Source organism: Lichenostomus cassidix, chromosome 2 (assembly GCF_008360975.1).
Source record: "Lichenostomus cassidix isolate B80296 chromosome 2, HeHo_3.0, whole genome shotgun sequence".
In the NCBI taxonomy this organism is placed as follows: Eukaryota; Metazoa; Chordata; class Aves; order Passeriformes; family Meliphagidae; genus Lichenostomus; species Lichenostomus cassidix.
The window spans coordinates 91,168,627-91,186,229 of NC_139482.1; the positions used below are offsets into that span (position 1 = coordinate 91,168,627).

Consider the following 17,603-nt stretch of genomic DNA (forward strand, 5'->3'; position numbering starts at 1 on the left):
TATTCTGCCTGATCAATTTGATAGCAGTGCAGGCTTTTTTAGTGATGAGTTCTGCTGGACATTTTTTGGAGTGGTGACTGAGTGCTAACCTACAAAGTAAAATTATTTTAAAGTACTGAATCGTTTTTCTGTAAGGATCACCTTTCTACTGGAAAATGTTTTGTCAGTGGGCTTTCAACCACAAGTACGTTAATGATAGGGAAAGATGAAAGCAGTGTTAGAATATGTCTTAATGGAAAACTCAGGACAGTCACTGCAAGTTTGAATCAGGGTCCACTCTGATTTTAAGAACCCTGATAAATTGCTATAAAAGTACTTTCAATTCAGATTTGTAACTCAGTTTAGTATTGCATATGTCCACATAAATATGTGCTAAAAAAGTACAGTGGTTCGGTTAGGATTATATGTTGTTGTTCAGCCTTAACTTACAGCATCTTGCTTCTCCCATGTTTTGTGGACCTTCATGCACAGCACTTGAAAGTAAAGCTGTATAAACAACTTGCAAACAGAAGCTAAAGTTCCTGGTTTTCATTGATTGCAATAATGAATTTTGGAACATAATTGTCGTGATTTATTTCATTTACTACCATGTTTTCTGTCTGTCATCTGCTTTCCTTAATAGGAACTATGGCTTCGAATGAATTACCTTGTTGATTTCAAGCACCACTTCATGCGTCATTTTCCTTATTCTTTACAAGATACAGTAAAACACAAAAAGAAAGATCCATGCAAAAGGTAAGAATAAAATCAATGTCATGTAACAGCTTTTAATTCCGTAAGAAGCAAGGCAATGTGAGTCATGTGCTTTATCAAATACTAAGTTTTTAATGGTGGAAAAGGAAACTTTTGATTGCTTATTGCTTGAAGACCTGCAGTGACAATTTTATTGGAAGGTTGCGTTGCTTTGAATTGAAAAGTTTTAGTTGTTCTTTGTAAAAGTATTGTATAGCAAGTTATCTTGTATAGCATCCAGTAGAAAATAAAATGCTGCCTTAGGGAAATGAAGTATTTTATTCAACTCTTGATCTGTAATTTGCATATTGCTAAATGGTGATTGTTGTAGGCTGACTGGTTTCATATTTCTGCATGTTTTCTTCAGCTGACTGTTGAATTACATCAAAACATTGTTCAAATGTTCTTTTTACCTCCACGTAGTCTTCTCTAGTTGTACTACAGGGCTGGGTAGGCACAGCTAGGAGGAGAGATGGGACACACTGTGGCTGTCCTGTATGGCAAAAAAGTACTGGAGCAGGAGAAGCCAAACACACATTTCATCACTATTGAGCTGTCAGAGCAGATGCACCAATCCTGTTTTGGTACAGGCCAGTAGCAGGTTGTTTCCTCTATCAGATCCCAGATGTGAGACTAAATTAATGCTAAAGTCTGTTCCGAAATCATTCTGCATCTTTGCAGACTATGTAGAATACTGGTATATGTAAAAGGGGTATCAGCTGGTGTCCATTTTTATCTCAAAAATAAGTTTTTGAACTCTTTCTGTTCTCCTCCCTCTTCCATTTAGCAACAGGAACTGTATGAAATCCTCAAACAACGTAGACCATCTTTTACTGAACTTAACCTTGTGTGACATAATGGTTTCATTAGCCAGCACATCGACACTTCAGACGGACTCTGGTTGGCTGGACATGATAAGGAAATTTGTGACAGATACTCTTCAGGATGGCAGCAAGTTGACTAGCAAGCAGGTGAACAGATTGCTTGGGGTGACTTGGAGACTAATGCAAATACAGCAAAACAAGGGTAAGATGAGTAGTTTCTGAAAAGCAAAATTATGCACTGACAAAGCTGTAGTTATTTTAGTGTTTTCAGGTCTCCACATCTTATGTTCTCAGTTGTTACACCAGAACGTATTTTGTCATTGAAGTAAATCAAATTTAATGGTAATATCTGTGCAGGTAGCTTTGGAAACTTTATTTTTGGAATGCTGTTAGCTTCACACTGTTGATATGCAAAGTATGAATATGTTTGTGTATCTGTTTTCTGGTTTTACTGCTTAAAATACTCTTCTAAATAGGAAGATGACCTTTATACTGAAGAAGTAATTCCTAGGATTTAGAGGTGCAAGATACTAATATCCCAATCCTTATTTAAAGTCATTAACACAGCTGATAGACTCTCTTGAATACTGTCAGATGACCATTTTAGTTCTCTGATGATGTGAAATGCCAGGACACTTTTGAAGGAAGCTGCTGTTGAGTATTTTCCAAGGTGTTTGATTTGAATCTTTTTCCAGGAGAAAACATTTCCAGTTATGACTTCCACAACCAGTACAATATTTTAGCTTGCCTTTTTCTTTCATTTCAAGTACTATTTGGTTATATTCCAAATGTCCTTGGTTATAGGACTTCAAGAAAGGACCTTTTCAGTAAACTGAAAAGTGGCAGCAGTCTTTTATGTTTTACCAATTTGATAGAAATGAATTCCACATCCAAGTAGCTTATAGAAAAGCCCTTAGCAACAGATATCATTGTTAGAGTTGTAAAATGAAAAGATGTCAAATGTCCCTCAAATATATTTTGGCAGTTACTTATATTTCCTTCTGAATCTATTTTAATTGGGAACCTGTCTATTCCCATGTCCCTGGTGACAAAGGTAATAACTGCTTATTCCTGTTGGCATTTCAGATTTAGCTTTGTGTTGAAGGCAAATAATAATCCAAAGTCAGAGCCCGTTACACCAGCTGAGCTAAAGTAGAGGAATTGCTACCAAGGAAAGTAGCTTCCAAACAGTTGTTAGGCTGTTAAATCATGTCTTTATAATGAAATGTTGATTTTTTTTAAAATTTTTTTTATTTTTTTTAACTTTGCCAGACTTTTACCAGATAGTGGATAATAGGCTGTGTTTTTCTACCCAAAGTGGCCATTTTAGTGCAATAATTTTCCTCAGGAATCCAGAAAATAAATAAGATTTTAAAAAGTTAAAATGAAATTGTGAAAGATTAATATATACAGATCTTTTCTGTAAAGGTTCATTCTGAAATTGGTTACCTGACAAAGCTGTGTCTATGTGGATGGTTTATTTTATGTGGATGGTTTATTTCATCCCTTCAAGATAATCCTTGTGCACTACTAAAAATCTGACTAGATGCCAGATTATAATTAATCTATTATCTGTAGAGGAAATAAAGCCTTGACTGGAGGAATGGGCTTGATGGTTCAACAAGAAATGCAAAGCCCTGCACCTGGAGAGGAACAAGCCCAAGCACGTGTATGTGCTGAGGGATGACCAGGTAGAAGTAGCTTGGCAGGAAAGGATCAGGGGTCCAGGTGGAGCCAGCAAGAAGGGGCCCTTGTGAAGGGGCAAAGAAGCCCAGTGGTGTCCTGGGCTGCAATAGGAGTGTTGAGAGCAGGTTGAGGGAGGTGATCCTGTCCCTCTACTCTGCACTGGTGTGGTCACTCCTGAAGTACTGTGTCCAGTTTTGGGCTCCCCACTACAAGACACACATGGACGTACTAGTGAGAGTCCAGCAAAGGGCTGTGAAGATGATGGAGACACTGGAGCATCTCTCCTGTGAGGAAAGGCTGAGTGAGCTGGGACTCTTCAGTCTGGAGATGAGAAGGCTAGAGAAGCATCTCATCGATGTATGTAAGTACCTGAAGGAAGGGTGCAAAGAAGAGGGAGCCAGGCTCTTTCCAGTGGTGTCCAGTGACAGGACAAGCAGTGAGCACAAACTGAAACACAAGAGATGCTGTCTGAACATCAGAACACCCTTTTCGCTGTCAGGGTGATCAAGCACTGGCACAGGTTACCCATAGTGATAGTGGAATCTCCATCCTTGGAGATTTTCAGAAGCTATCTGGACATTGTCGTGGGCAGCCAGATCTGGCTGATCCTGTTTCAGTAGGGGTGTTGGACCAGTTGAGCTCAGTCTTTCATTCCCACTTCAACCATGATGTGATTCTATGGAAGAAAAGCTTTCTGTCCTTGACTTTTTTTTGTTTTGATGATGTTCTAGAAATTTTGAACTGTGTTATGTCAGATGGGACTGCAAAAGATGGTACATAGAAAAAAAAATTGACTCTTGATTTGTTTAAAACCTATTTGACATTAAGATTAAACCCTGGAAGGGTATGTGTTTTCTAGAAGATATGCAAAGTGAAAAATGTGCTATTATGATCAAAAATATTTTTTAGAGCACAGTGGAAACCAAAAGAGGTGAACTTTAGGTAGAAAAACCAAAAGATATAATGAAAAAGAGATTATATAAAACTGTAGTCAATCTGTGCATTATGCCACACAAGCATGGTTCCATTTTTCTGGATTGCCTGTTTTGAGTAGGGATTTATGCTGGGGTGAAATGCACATATCCCCCTTTTTCTGTGGCTTTCTAGAAGAGCTTGTAGCTGTGTTGTCTGAAGATTTATCTCCATTGCTTAAGATCAAACTTGGGACCTAGTCTCTGTAAGTAGGAGATCTGCTCCTTTCTTGATTTCTCGCGTATGACTTCAACAGCAGCTTGCCTGCTAGTTGTGTTTTCTGATAGATTTTCTTCATATAACAAAAGAACAGTCACTCAGTCACTTCAGAAGGAGGCTTGATATGTGCCAGTTAAAACTGAAGTCTTAAAACTCATGAGTTCTTCAGCTGTGTTTTGCACATCTGTATAATGTGGGCCTTTTTAAGTATTACTTTTTAAGAGTAACTTTTTAAATGGCTTCTATTTCTAATCTTGTCCTGTTCACATGAAATAATTAAAATAGGAGGGCCTGTTTTACTTAATGTGCCACAGAGTTATTGGGAAGTAAGTGAGAATTTTACTCACTTAGAATATGTGTTTGTTTTTATTCTTTTTTCCAGTTAGCAGTTCATCAATTAGCTAAAACCTACATAAAGTTATAATTGTTATACAATTAAGAATAAGCCAGTGTTCTGTTTAAAAAGTGCTGTCCAAGGTGAATCTTCACCTGAAGAATATTTGAATTGAGGAAGTCAATGCTCCTGATGCATTGAAAATAACTTAATAAAATATATCTTAGTTACATGAAATATTAGAACATGTTTTATTTTTCTGTTGAAAAATAGGTTTGATTTTAACTTGTAAATGGCTTCTGCATTATGCTGGCATGTGACCAGGACACTTCAGATGGTTTTTATAGTATCCTTTTTAGTAAGAATCCCTGTATGATAACTTGAAGTTGAGTAAGAGTTTTACAGACAAAGACCGGCCCCTGACTGGATCCAGAATAACTTTTAGACTAGAGCATTCTTGTCCATCTCTGTGGGCAGAAGTTGCTGTGTTCAGTGTGGAACACAATATTTTACCTGGTTTTGTATACATAACTTACTAAAACTGATCTGTATACCTGGATGAAAAGACAAATGTTTCTCAGCCTTGGTTTATGAAGGTAATGAAGTGATTTTTGCTGCTTAAGTATGCTTTAATTGGGTTGAATTGCTTGAGACCACAAGTTCGTCTCAGACAAACTGAGTCAGGTCTCATACTCTTTGTCTATTGCTCAAGTTTTCAGATGCTTTCCCGTTCTTTCCAGGCTTGTCTTCTCTGAATTCAGGTATTTTTCCATGCTTTGTTAATTTTTCCATCCGGTGGTTTAGTCTGGTTTCCAAAAAAAAAGTTTGGTCTGTTTTTCAGTCTATTACAGTAAGTTCTGCGTTTGCTGGTTAGTTTTAGCCAATTTGGTCGCAGTGGTAGAGCTTCCATATGTTGTTTTAAGTCTGGTGATAGCATATGGTTGATAAGAGCTTCAGAGAAGGAAAGGTTGCAGGGGAGTTAGCAGCTCTCATTGCAGTGTCTTGCCAGCGGCCTTTTGAGGTATTTATTTTGTGGTTAATTAGCAAATGTAACTTTGAGCCAGCTGGTTCAGAGACAGGGAGAGCTGCTGAGGTTAGCATGTGTGGCAGGGAGGAAGGGATAAACAGAACTGAAGGCACTGTGAGGGTGAGGTTTTGGGGAGCGTAAGTAAGTAGAGAAGATTGGTATTAAGTTACCACACTAGGGAAAAGGATTGGAAGATATCTGTGGAAAGCAGGAATTTTCTGGTTCTCAACTACCTTGCAACCTGTCTTCAGAAAGTTCTGAAGTTTTCACTTGCATGTTGTCTCTGTTCCTTTGTCTGGCTCTTTCACAAGCTGCACAAGAAAGTGTTGTTTCAATGGTTTAGAAGTCAGTCCAATAGTTACTTAAAAATATTTTGGTACTTCCCTCTGGAGTTCAATGCAGACGGTTGTAGATAAAGATTATAGTGCTCTGTGTGCATGTATAAAATGAGAAGATTGAGAAGTATTATTTCAGATTTTTTTTTTCTTCCAGTAACAACAGAACCCTTGATAAAAGCAGTATATACGCTATACCAGCAAAGGAATCTCCTCTTTCCAGTTCGTACATTGCTTTTGAAATTTTTTAGCAGAGTGTACCAAAAAGAAGATTTGAGGACGCAAAGAATGAGGTAAAAAAAAAAAAAGGCATATTCTTTTTCATTTCAAAATAGTATATTAATTTCAGGAGTGATAGTACTGAATTTATATGTAGATGTCATAGTACTTCATTCTGAATCTGTTTTGACGCTGTGTCACTGAAATTTGAAAGTTTGTGTTCTCTGTGAGATGGAGATGTATCAACTTGGTTGTCTGTCTTGGCATAGGTACTAGATAGATCTTAATGACATAAACCTTAGCTTGAAGTACATTGTTAGTGGTTGTGTGGCAGTCAGTGGACATGTCAAGATCATGCAGCTGTAGTCATGGAGCATTTCCATTACTTCAGCCTGACGTGGTGGGCTTGTGACAGTGCTTTTGGTCATTCTGGTGGTGCCTGTTTAGCCTTTCTCGCTTATTTTTTTCAAGAAAAAAATTTATTGTTCTGGGTGTGTGGTTTCAAAGAGATAAGGTTTAAGAAAGTGCTTTTTGTCCTTCTTGGCTTCTGGTTTCATGCATCTGTCAGGTGTCTGACTTGCTTCAGATGTAGTAAGAGGAGATTATTCTCTCTATATATTGCTGTTACAACAGTTTTTCATTCATCAGATGTGTCCAGATTGTCTCCAAATCTTAACTTTTGCAGAAGGTATTTTTCAGCCAAGACATCTAGTTCCAGCAATGTAAAAACATTAAAATCAGGCTGCATCAATCCGAGCTTGTTTGGGAACTGCAGGTCCCCTTCAGGTACCGTAAGGCAGCTCTAAGGCTTTGAGGAGAGATCTCTTCTCCAGGCTGAGCAACAGCAGCTCTGTCAGCCTGTCTTCAAAGGAGAGGTGCTTCAGACCTCTGATGATCTTCGTGGCCTGCTTGGACTTGCTCCAGCGGGTCCATGTCCTTATTACTGGGGCCCAGAGCTGGATATAGCACTCCAGGTGGGATCTCTCCAGAGCAGAGTAAAGGAGCAGAATCCCGTCCCTTGACCTTTTGCCCACGCAGCTTTTGATGCAGCCCAGGATACAGTTGACTTCCTGGGGGATGTGAACTGTTTCTGCCACTAAAAACAAAATCAAACCTTAGGTCTCTCAGAAGTCCTGGCATCTATTAGCACAGTCAAGCTTTGGGAAAGTTGTTCCATTCTACAACTCCTTTGCTTTGTTAGGTCTTCTGTTGTGGTAATGCCTGAGTACATGTAATTAGATCTACAGCCAGAAATAATCTAATGCTGTGCTCTGAACATGATAAAAAGTGTAGAGAATGTGAAAGACAGGGAAAAACACTTGGGAATATCCCATTTTCATCCTCTTTTCACCTGGAGTGAAAAAGAGATCTTTTTCATACTGACGCATTTCCCTGAGGTTACATAACCATTGTTCTCTGCACCTGAAAGTCTTGAGCATCTCATTCAGTTTCATGTGATCATATGGCTATCTATAAAGCTTTAATTTTCTGTCTTTAGACATCACAAATAGCAGTAGTTTTCCTGCTGTTTCTCTTAGTCTTCTACATGGATCTGTGACATTTTTAGTAACAGAAGAATGAAATCTCAAAAATTCTTTGCGAAAAGTATGACTACACTTATGTCTGACAAGACATTTGAAGACAACATAATATTTGTGTATTGCACTGATCTATTTCTTTCCTTTAGAAACAAGTGGGTTTTTTTTCATTTCTTCAAAACGTGGGCTGTTCAGTAGATCCTGGATGACATTAGTTGTTCCATTTAGTTTGATCTCATAGCTCCTTCAGCCCTCCTCTGACTGTTCTCCTCATTCTTTTCATTCATTTTTTTTTCTACAAAGCTTGTTAAGAACAGTGTAAGAGGAGCAGAATTGACATTGGAACATTTTTCCAGAAATTTTTTGTGAATGTGTTTATTTTTTAGGTGTGTCTGATTCAAAGGATAAAGTAGGAGCTTTTGGCCTGTTGCTGCCTTGTGGGGAAAGAAGAAGCTTGGTGGATTTATTACATGGTTCAGAATTAAGTTTTGTCTTGATGTTTTAGTTATCTTCACCCCAAATCACTGCACACATATGTGTAGTCACAGTGTGTATATATGCACACAGTGTATAGTCTGTGTACATACATACTGGTAAGGATCTTAAAAGGCCTTACAACCTGCCTTTAGCACTGACATGTGAGATGATATAGGAAGAAGACAAGAATTACTTTTAGAAAATACTCTATGCTTCCAACCATTTGAAGCCTGTACTTCCTCACTGTGCAGAGCTTTTGTGTGTTTATCACTCAGTGGATGTCTGTATCGTGAGCTCTTCTCATTATTCTTGGACCAGGATAAATCAAGAGCAACTGCAGCATCCTCTGGCATGGAGTGACAAAGCTCAGCTGTGTCAAGACCCAACTTTCTTTTGCTTGTTTAATCCTGGCTGCTTCTAGCTTCATTTGATACTAGCACCCACTTCTTTCTCTGGGAAGAGGAATCAAACATTTTATTCCCATCCACTATTTTCATGACAAATTATTTGAGCCCACCTTCAATTCACCCACTTCTGTTCTCCAGGCTTTTCCTACTGTTGAACAGTTCATCTGTATGCAAGGCCCTTCCCTCTTGTGTCATGAGTACTTGATTTCCTTGAAAAGCTTTTGGTTTACAGGTCTTTGAAAGTGAAATAATCTGTATCATCATCATGCTACTCTTGTTGACATCTTCAAAGACCGACTTTGATCCTCTTGATTTACACTTGGCAGCCTTTTTTCTTGTGATCATCACTTTAGTAATATGCTGATGAAATGCTTTTGGTTTATAAATGATACTTGATTTGATATGTCAGGGTGACATAGAAATTGTGGCCTATGAAAGATAGGATTGGTCCATACAGTTGTTTCAGTTAGGGTCAGAAAGGAGAAATAAAAGCAGCTTAATCAAAAATGGGAGAAGTTTGTGGGGTTTTGTGGTTTTGTCTTTTTTTTTTCCCTCCAACTGTTTTTTCCCTTTTTCTTTAGAAGTCGAAGTAAAGTTTTATCTCGTTGGTTGGCTGGCTTACCTCAGCAACTGGCTCTGCTTGGCTTGAAGAACCCTGAGCTTTCCAATCAGCTCATCGATATCATTCATTCCGCAGCTTCTCGTTCAAACAAGGAATTGTTGCAAAGTTTACAAGCCACTGCTGCTCGAATATATGGTAAGACTTTTACACAGCAGCACAAGGAGTTTTGTCCCTCCCCTGGCAGGCAGGTTGCAATAGGCGGAAAATCCTGTTATTTCCTAAGTGACCCTAAAGACTGGGTGGGGGCAGGATTGCAGGTTGGTTTGGTCCCCTCTAGTACAGGTTAAAATGAACTCTGTCATTTACTAAAGGACAGTAAAAAGATTGAGATCTTTAGTTCAAGTTAGCAGAATTTAGACTGGAAACTTCAGTTGTTGTGTATCAAAGAATCATAGAATCATTTAGGTTAAAAAAGACCTCTAAGGTCATAGAGTCCAAGTGGTATCCTTACACTGCCAAGTCCGCCACTAAGCCATGTCCCCAGGTGCCATGTGTTTTTTTTGAACGCTTTGTGGGATGGTGATACCACCACTTCTCTGGACAGTTTGGTCCAATGCCTGACTACCTTTTCCATGAAGAAGCTTTTCCTAATATCCAATCCAAACCTCCCCTGGCACAACTTAAGCCCCTTTCCTCTAATCCTGTCACTTACTACCTGGAAGAAGAAGAAGCTGACTTACCCTCACCTGGCAGCATCCTCCTTTCAGGTAGCTGTAGAGAGTGATAAGGATCCTCTCTGAGCCTCCTATTTTCTAAGCTAGTATTGCTACTTTTATTTTTCCCCTTGTTTGGTGTTGGTTACATTGTCCTCATGTCAGCCAGTAGCTCAGGTCAGGGTATGCTGACGCTGCGTTGTGTGCCGCAGATCCCCTCGAGGGCACGCTGGTGCTGCTGCCGGCCGAGGCCCAGCGGCGCCTGGTGCAGCTCGTGTACTTCCTGCCCTGCCTGCCCGCCAGCCTGCTCGCCTGCCTCAGCCGCTGCTGCATCATGGGCAGGATGTCCTCCGACCTCGCCGCCACCCTCATCGGCATCCTGCACATGAGGTACCGCGCTCTGCGCTTGGCTCTAGCCAAAAAACAGCCCCGGGTGGGAATGTTTAGTCAGAAAGCGTGAACTTTGTGATCAGTTTGCACACAGAAAGTCAATGTAATGCACAGAAACTGATGGTGTGAGGCAAGTTAATGCTTGAGTCAAACTTTACCCTAGCCTGTTGCTTTGACTCTGCCTTTAAACTGCCTGATTTTCTCCAATACATGGTAACAAAATCACAGAATTGTTTAGGTTGGAAAAGACCATTAAAACAGAGTCCAGGCATTAATCCAGCAGTGCCAAGTCCACCTCTAAACCATGTACTAAGTACCATATTCATCTGTCCATATTATTTTATCGTCTTTGTAAATATTAATGAAGTCTGCCAAGAATTTTCATCTCTAAATACAAGCATCAGTGCTATTAATACTGAATCCTTTCAGTAAGGATGCAAATAATCAGTAGCTTCTCTCTTAAAAACCTGTAAGGTTGCCCAGTATGGTGCACCTTCTACACGGAACGTCATCACCAGTGGTCTCTGTTCTGCCACTGATCACAACTTTTCCTTGTAAATACTTCAACCTGACACAGCTGATAGAAAAAAACAACCAACCAGTTTGTTTTCTCATGTTCTGCTTTCTTTCAGCTCACTTTTTCTCCAATTACCACACCTAAATAGCCAAATTACAGTTGCTAGGCAAGTGCCTTGTTTGAAGTTATTCGCGCTCTTGGTTTTTTTGTCCTGGCTTGAAAGAGGGTAGGTTTGCCTGTGAAGTCAGGTTTGCCTGTGAAGAGAGGCTGCTGTTTGATTAAATGAGTGGAGGGCTTGCTGAGATTTCACAAGGGCATTTTGCTTTGCTGCTTCTGAGCAAAGTATATTTGTTTTTCTCCATTGGTCAATATTGTGGAATCTTGAATAAACAAGCAGGAATTAAGCTTATGTGAATTATGCTTAGAGAGATTCTTGATGCTTTTTGGAGCTGAAACATTGAATTAAAATATGATGCAACACAATGTACTGTCAAATACAGACCTGTTTGTATTAGCTGTGTGATGTGTGAATAAGGTGACTAGGATAAGAAGCAGTAGTGGTGAAATTTATATCCTATATATATATAGTGCATTACTGTTGTAAAAGTGAAATTCTGTCTAGTTTTGGGAAGGTGGACATCAGATTTTTTTTTTTAAATGAAATATTGTCTGCTGTATACTGGAAATTCAGTGGCAAAATGTAACCAATTCAAAGACAGTCATTGCAAGAACTAAAGTCAGTAATAAGCACTCAGGTGCTTATTTTGTTGTTAGATCTTAGTGGGTCTTCAGTGTGGGAAGAAACAGTGTGCCTGTTTTCTAAAAATATCTGTGAAGCTGAAGATGGCTTGTGGGCATTTGATCCTTTTGGCAGAAGATGCAAGTGGCAGATGCAGGGCAGGGTTCTTACCAAAAGTAGGTTACGTTCTGACAACAGAGGAGGAGGAGTAAAGTCCTAATTTTCAGAAGTGTAAAGAAAGTATTTTGATTTTAATTTATGGCATTTGGAGCATGTTTTAAACTTAAGTTGGATTCAAAGATTGTAGATAATAAATCCAAGAGGTCCATCTGAAATCATTAAATGAAGGAAAAATGTATGGATGTACTCAAAATGGTGCAGTTTCTTGTATTGATAATCCCTAACAGTCCTCCTTTCTGGAAGCCTACAAGTTTTGATGAAACTTGAAAAAAAGATACTGCTCTTGGTTGTGCATTATTTTTATTTGATAAGGTTCTTCTCACTTCATTGAGCAGAACCAGTATTAAGAACATTGATTAGTTTTCTTTAGAAACACATTTGAATCTTACCAAGTCCTTGGAAAGATTAAAATTAGTCTTTCATAGACAAAGTGAATACAAGACTGTTTAACATACATTCTTACCTATATATCCAAGTTAAAAAATTGTACAGGTTTTAAAGTGCTTATAGATGACATGGTTTTTAGCTTTGGCTTAGGTGAAATGCATTTTCTGGAATACTTTTTATTCAATCGTCATGACTGTAAACATTTAATCCTAAAAGCTTCATCTAGGGTGCCTTAAAGAATTAGAGAACCAAGATGATAGAAATGTTTGTGGCTGTTGAGAGGGGTGTCCAAAAAAAAAGTTGCTTATTCTTGAACATTCTAAGATAGGGAGATAAGTAATAGTAAATATTAACTTTTCAAGAACAGAAGACTGATATTTCATTTTCATTGGCAAATAAGTTGTACAGTGTAGGAAACAATAGTAGGTTTTCTAGCTGTGAACCTTAGCTGGGCTTTATGAGCTTCATAACTGTTATTGCACACAGGATAAATGAATTGATTTTCTCTTTTATCAGAAAGTCCGAGCTGAACTATTGTATCCCATTTTGTGGCTTGTTTTTAGGTAATGACATGGACAAGCTGGAGTGAGTTTCAAGAAGAGCAAAGAATGATAGTCTCTAAATTGTCATAATGGGGATTGACTGACAATTTGGCATTTTAGGCACAAAAGGCTGGGAAGGAGTTGGAGCCAGTTGTGTAAGAGGCAGTTAAAAAGGAATGGAAGAGTGCAGTTTTAGCATGAGAAATACAGATCTTAAACGTCAAGAGAACGTTTTGTGTGCTAGCAAAATTTTATGAAAGCAGAGAAACATACTGGAATAGACTAGGTATGAAGGGGGTACAGATATACTTCACTGGAAATATTTAATGTCAGGCAATCAGATTGGACATGGATGGCAGAGGGTAAAGCCTTGTAAGAGGAAGTAAAGGGGCTGGGTAAGTCCTGGTCATCATTTACATCTCTTGTGATGCTCAGAGTAAAACTTTCAAGTTTGTCAAATGGATGGTACTATAAAAAGACCTGTGTAATTCTACATTTCTATGCCACAGCTTGGTTCGTAGAACATTTTCTGTACTTTTAGATTAAGACTGTTGCATCGAGACTGTCCCAAATCCATCAGGAGCCGTCATTTACGAGTACCCCGCTGCTGTCAGCAGATGGTGCTGTTACTCTTCTGGTACCTTCCCGTTCTCTCTGGTGAGGGGGGACTCCCTAAATTTCTCTTCTCCTATGGAACCTGCTTATCTGTCAGGCTTGCTTTAAATAGAATACATTCAGGAGCGTCAGAGGGTTTGGTACTTGTTCTTAATTTCTTTAACAGCCTTTATTCCCTTGCTATTTTGACTGGAAGAGGATGTCTGTTTTTACACGCATCTAAGAGTGAACATACGGAGCTGGGTGTTATTTGTCAGGGAGCAGCTGTGTTAAGGTGGATTTACTGAGACCTCGTACCTATGGATGATAATAAGACTTGCAGTTATTCCCTGAACAATCATTAGAAACTCAAGGAACTTGTAGGTTTTTTGTGTGTGCATAAACTATAAAACTAATAGTAACTGTATCCAGATGGCTCAAAGCACAGCCCTGTGATGATATCAGGTGGTAACATTAAGTTACAATTATTATGCTGCCTTTCAGACTTTTTTTTTGTTTATTAGAAGGGAATTTTGAAAATGTTCAATAGTTTCACCTTTTATTTTTGCAATGGTGAAGTGAATACCCAGGTGGTCTGTAGGAGCCCGTTAGGTGAGGTCCATGTGCTAAGAATGAAGATGATGTTGACAATATTTTCATATATAATGGGAAGCTTTCTGAGCCCCTGGGAGGTTGGTTACGTATTCTGTTAAATTATTAGAATGATTTCTGTCATGCTTTTGGTCTACATTTGCTGAAGCTTTATCCATTGGCACAGACCAAGGATTGTTCTGAAAAGAAGGCTGAAATGCAGCCACCCCATTTTGGGTGCTGGTATGAGCATGGCCAGATTTACACTAACTGATCATGGTCTCTGTGCCATTGAACTGACATTGGTGTTGGGGTCACTGGGATGGCTACAGCTGGTGAGTTTCAGGTGAAACTGAGGGACAGAAAGTGCCAGTCACTGCTCTTCTCCTCAAATGCCTGCCTTGTGCCTACTGTATGGGACCTAAGATGTAAGTGGCTTCATTAAATCCAGGCAGGCAGAATTCTGAGAGGTGGAAATGTGCCAAGGTTTTAGGGTATAAGTCATACACAAACAGATAAGGAAAGGTGTGGAGCAACACGAGTGAACAGTCTGTCATTTCTGCATGAGAAATGAGAGAGAGCAGCTTCTTGACAGAAGATGAGTTCTCTGAGTTGGTCTCTGATTTAAGCCTCTGGTGAACTTATATTTATGGAGAAAAATGGAAAGGTCTGGGTAGTATTTTAGAACGTTTTTTGCAGCAAATCTACTGGATGGATTTTTTTTGAGATCTATAGGTGGTACTACTTTGATGAGTTGAGATAGGCAATTCATCTTGATGCAGTGTGCCACACTTCCAGAAGAATTATCTTCAGTATTTATTTTTCGTTCATGATTTATTGGAATAACTGCTAAATAATCAACTAGTAGCTCTCTGCTAGTTAAAGGTGAATGGTTTAAGTGTTGGTTTGGAATATATAACATATGGCATGAGTGGACCTTTGGCTTGAAATTCCAGTAGTAGTCTCACCTTGACAGTGGAGCTCTGGTAATTCCTTGAGGCCGTGGATGTGGACAGGTAGACAGCTGTCTCCAGGAAGTAAAGAAATGTATAAATCATTGATAGTCTGATTGGGACTAAGGTAATAAACTTTAGCAGTATCAGAGGTAGATCTGGAAAAAAATTTAGTCCTGACAAAGTAGAAGTCTGGTGATACGTACCAAACTCTGTACTGTTACAGTTGCAGAGAAACCCATTTGTCAGGTTTAATGTTTTTGGTTGTTACGCAGTGACTTCCTGGTGATTGGAGATACCCTTGAAAACAGATTTCTCTGTTTTCCTTCCCTTTTGTATATGGTACTATGTTTAAAACAATTAATATATAATCTGAGTATTTGCTGTTATGTATTCTATTCTGTGAATTGTGGATTAACAAATGCAGATTATGGGATTATGATCAAATATATAAATCAGGAAGTTGGATTGCTGACTTTATGGGAAAAATTTGCTGTCTCCTCTCATTCCTTGAAGTACAAATAAGGAAGCTGAAATGCAATTTATTTATGTGCTTTATTTATGCATAATAGTTATGGTTGTTTTACAACTTTTTATCCATTGGAACAGTGTGTCTGGAAATTATTTCACTGTAATAGAGAATTGGACAGATAATATTTCACTGTCTAGATAAAAAACAATGGGAGTTAATTTATGGCATTTCTCTCTTGAAGTAGAGTGTCCATAAATGAGACCTCCAATGGCTTCAAACAGCCACTTCTTATTCTTGTGGGACTCTTTCCCTGCTGGGGTCTCGCCAAGAGTTGTTTCTGTTGCTGTAGAAAAGGAGAAGGGTGAGGACCATATAAATAAAAGCTGAGTGCTCTCTGGCATCAATTGTGTGGGAGTTCCAAGTTTTCTCAGGTTTGAGATAATCCTGGGGGTAACTTGCATTCTGCTTGATGTAACTGTAAATGGACTCTTCTCTTAAGAGGTAGTGCCTTTTAAATATTCTGCTGCCTTTCAGACAATAATGAGGGAGCTCAGCTGGCGTCTCATCAAGCATCCAGGCACGCTGTTGGTTCCTGCTATCCTCAGGAGTCTGGTGCCTAGAAAGAGCTGAAGTGGATGTTTTAACATTTGTTTGCTATGAGATGTAAAATTCTATGTCTTCAAATATGTTAGTCAGTGATGTTTTAGGGTCATAATTAAGTTCTTTATAAATACTTCCTTTGTAACTAAATGCTACTTTTTCTTTATTTAGCCATCCTGGTTATTTTATCTGCAGCCTTTACCAATACAGCATGAGGAGGCACAGTGAGAATGCAAAATGTAGTTAATGAAGACTCTTTATACTACTTGATTAAAGAAATATTGAATGCATAATTGTAGTCAAGAAAAAGAAAAATAGTACAGTCCCCCAAAGTGTTTGCAACCTGGAGAGAACTTGGAGGGGATATTGTAACCCATTATTGTGTTCAGATAGAACACTGAATACGGTAACTCTCATGCAAATAAAGTGTAGAAAATATTCCAGAACAGTATATTTATTTTAAAAAAACATCATTAAAATGAAAATTTTACCAAAATAAGCTAAGTTTATATTAAATAAATAGCACAAATCAAAGAAAAAGAAACTCTCAATTCGTTACAAATGGTATTTAATGGAAAGTCAGCTCATTACATCTTGAAGAATAAGTCAAAAATCATGTGTGTACAGTAGTTATGAATGGGTTGCTAGGAAAAATGCAACAATAGTATGGTCTGTGTTCACTGAAGTGTCTTCTCTGGCTATATTTTTACACCCCTTAATTTAGAAACAAAAATAGAGGAGGAAAGTATTAAAATGGTAACAAAAGTGCTTAAGGCACTATTGAATGAACTAAACATTAGAGTGTTCTTTCAAAATGCTGACATTTCCCTGGGGTACCACTGAGGATGAAGGGTAAAAAAATGAACTCTTTTCCTTGCTGCAAGATGAGAAAGGATCTGTAGTTCTTGGGAATCAGACGCTGGGGTGGGTTACAGTGCATTCCTTCATCCACATCTGGTCAGCAAATTTCCTTTCTCTTTTTTTTCCTTTGTAAATGTCTAGGACTTGAAAGAGGGAGAAGTCCAAGCTTGTGTTTAAGGACACAGTCCTCTAAATTTTTCCCCAAATCGGTTGTTCCTAATCAAAAGGAAAAGAATTATGTTGCTGTGCTACAATTGCCGCAGTCAGTAAATGCCGTTTGCTCATTAGTGAATGTTTCTTCTGATTTGTGCTCTCATTTATAATGTGAAAGCAATGCTTTTCTTCAGACAACCTCTGCAGCTCTGGAGCAAATGAGCAGCTGACAGGCTTACTTTTAACAATGCATAGCTTAAATTGTTGTTTTCTTAAAATAGGCTTCATATTTTTCCTCAAATCCCTGGTAATTCCTTTCAGATGTTTGTTATATTTTGCCACATTTTCAAATGGAAAGACTTGATCCTTCAAAAGAGATAATGAAAGTTAAAACAAAAAACTCACACTAACAAACCAATGCCTACACATGGTAGGTAACCTGTCAGAGGAAAAGGAACATAAAAACCCCTCACTTGCTCTTGAAGCTTATGTTCAGGCCCCGTGCTACCTTGAGCTAAGTTGGTCCAAATTATGAGATGGGTATACAGTTGGAGAAGTATTCAAAGATTCAGTTTTAAA

The 17,603-nt window shown here is 38.6% G+C and overlaps 1 protein-coding gene across 5 annotated transcripts in view; it reads left to right on the forward strand.

Moving 5' to 3' along the window:
* Positions 1-17,603, forward strand: part of TEX10 (testis expressed 10) — a 55,027-nt gene that overhangs the window by 12,116 nt on the left and 25,308 nt on the right. For 4 of the 5 annotated variants that reach the window (XM_085052366.1, XM_085052370.1, XM_085052368.1 and 1 more), the window contains exons 6-10: positions 623-735; positions 1,520-1,758; positions 6,287-6,422; positions 9,352-9,527; positions 10,258-10,435. In XM_085052366.1, coding sequence (XP_084908492.1) covers positions 623-735; positions 1,520-1,758; positions 6,287-6,422; positions 9,352-9,527; positions 10,258-10,435 — 842 coding nt within the window. The remainder of the gene's footprint in view (positions 1-622; positions 736-1,519; positions 1,759-6,286; positions 6,423-9,351; positions 9,528-10,257; positions 10,436-17,603) is intronic. The other variant, XM_085052371.1, reaches the window with a different exon arrangement.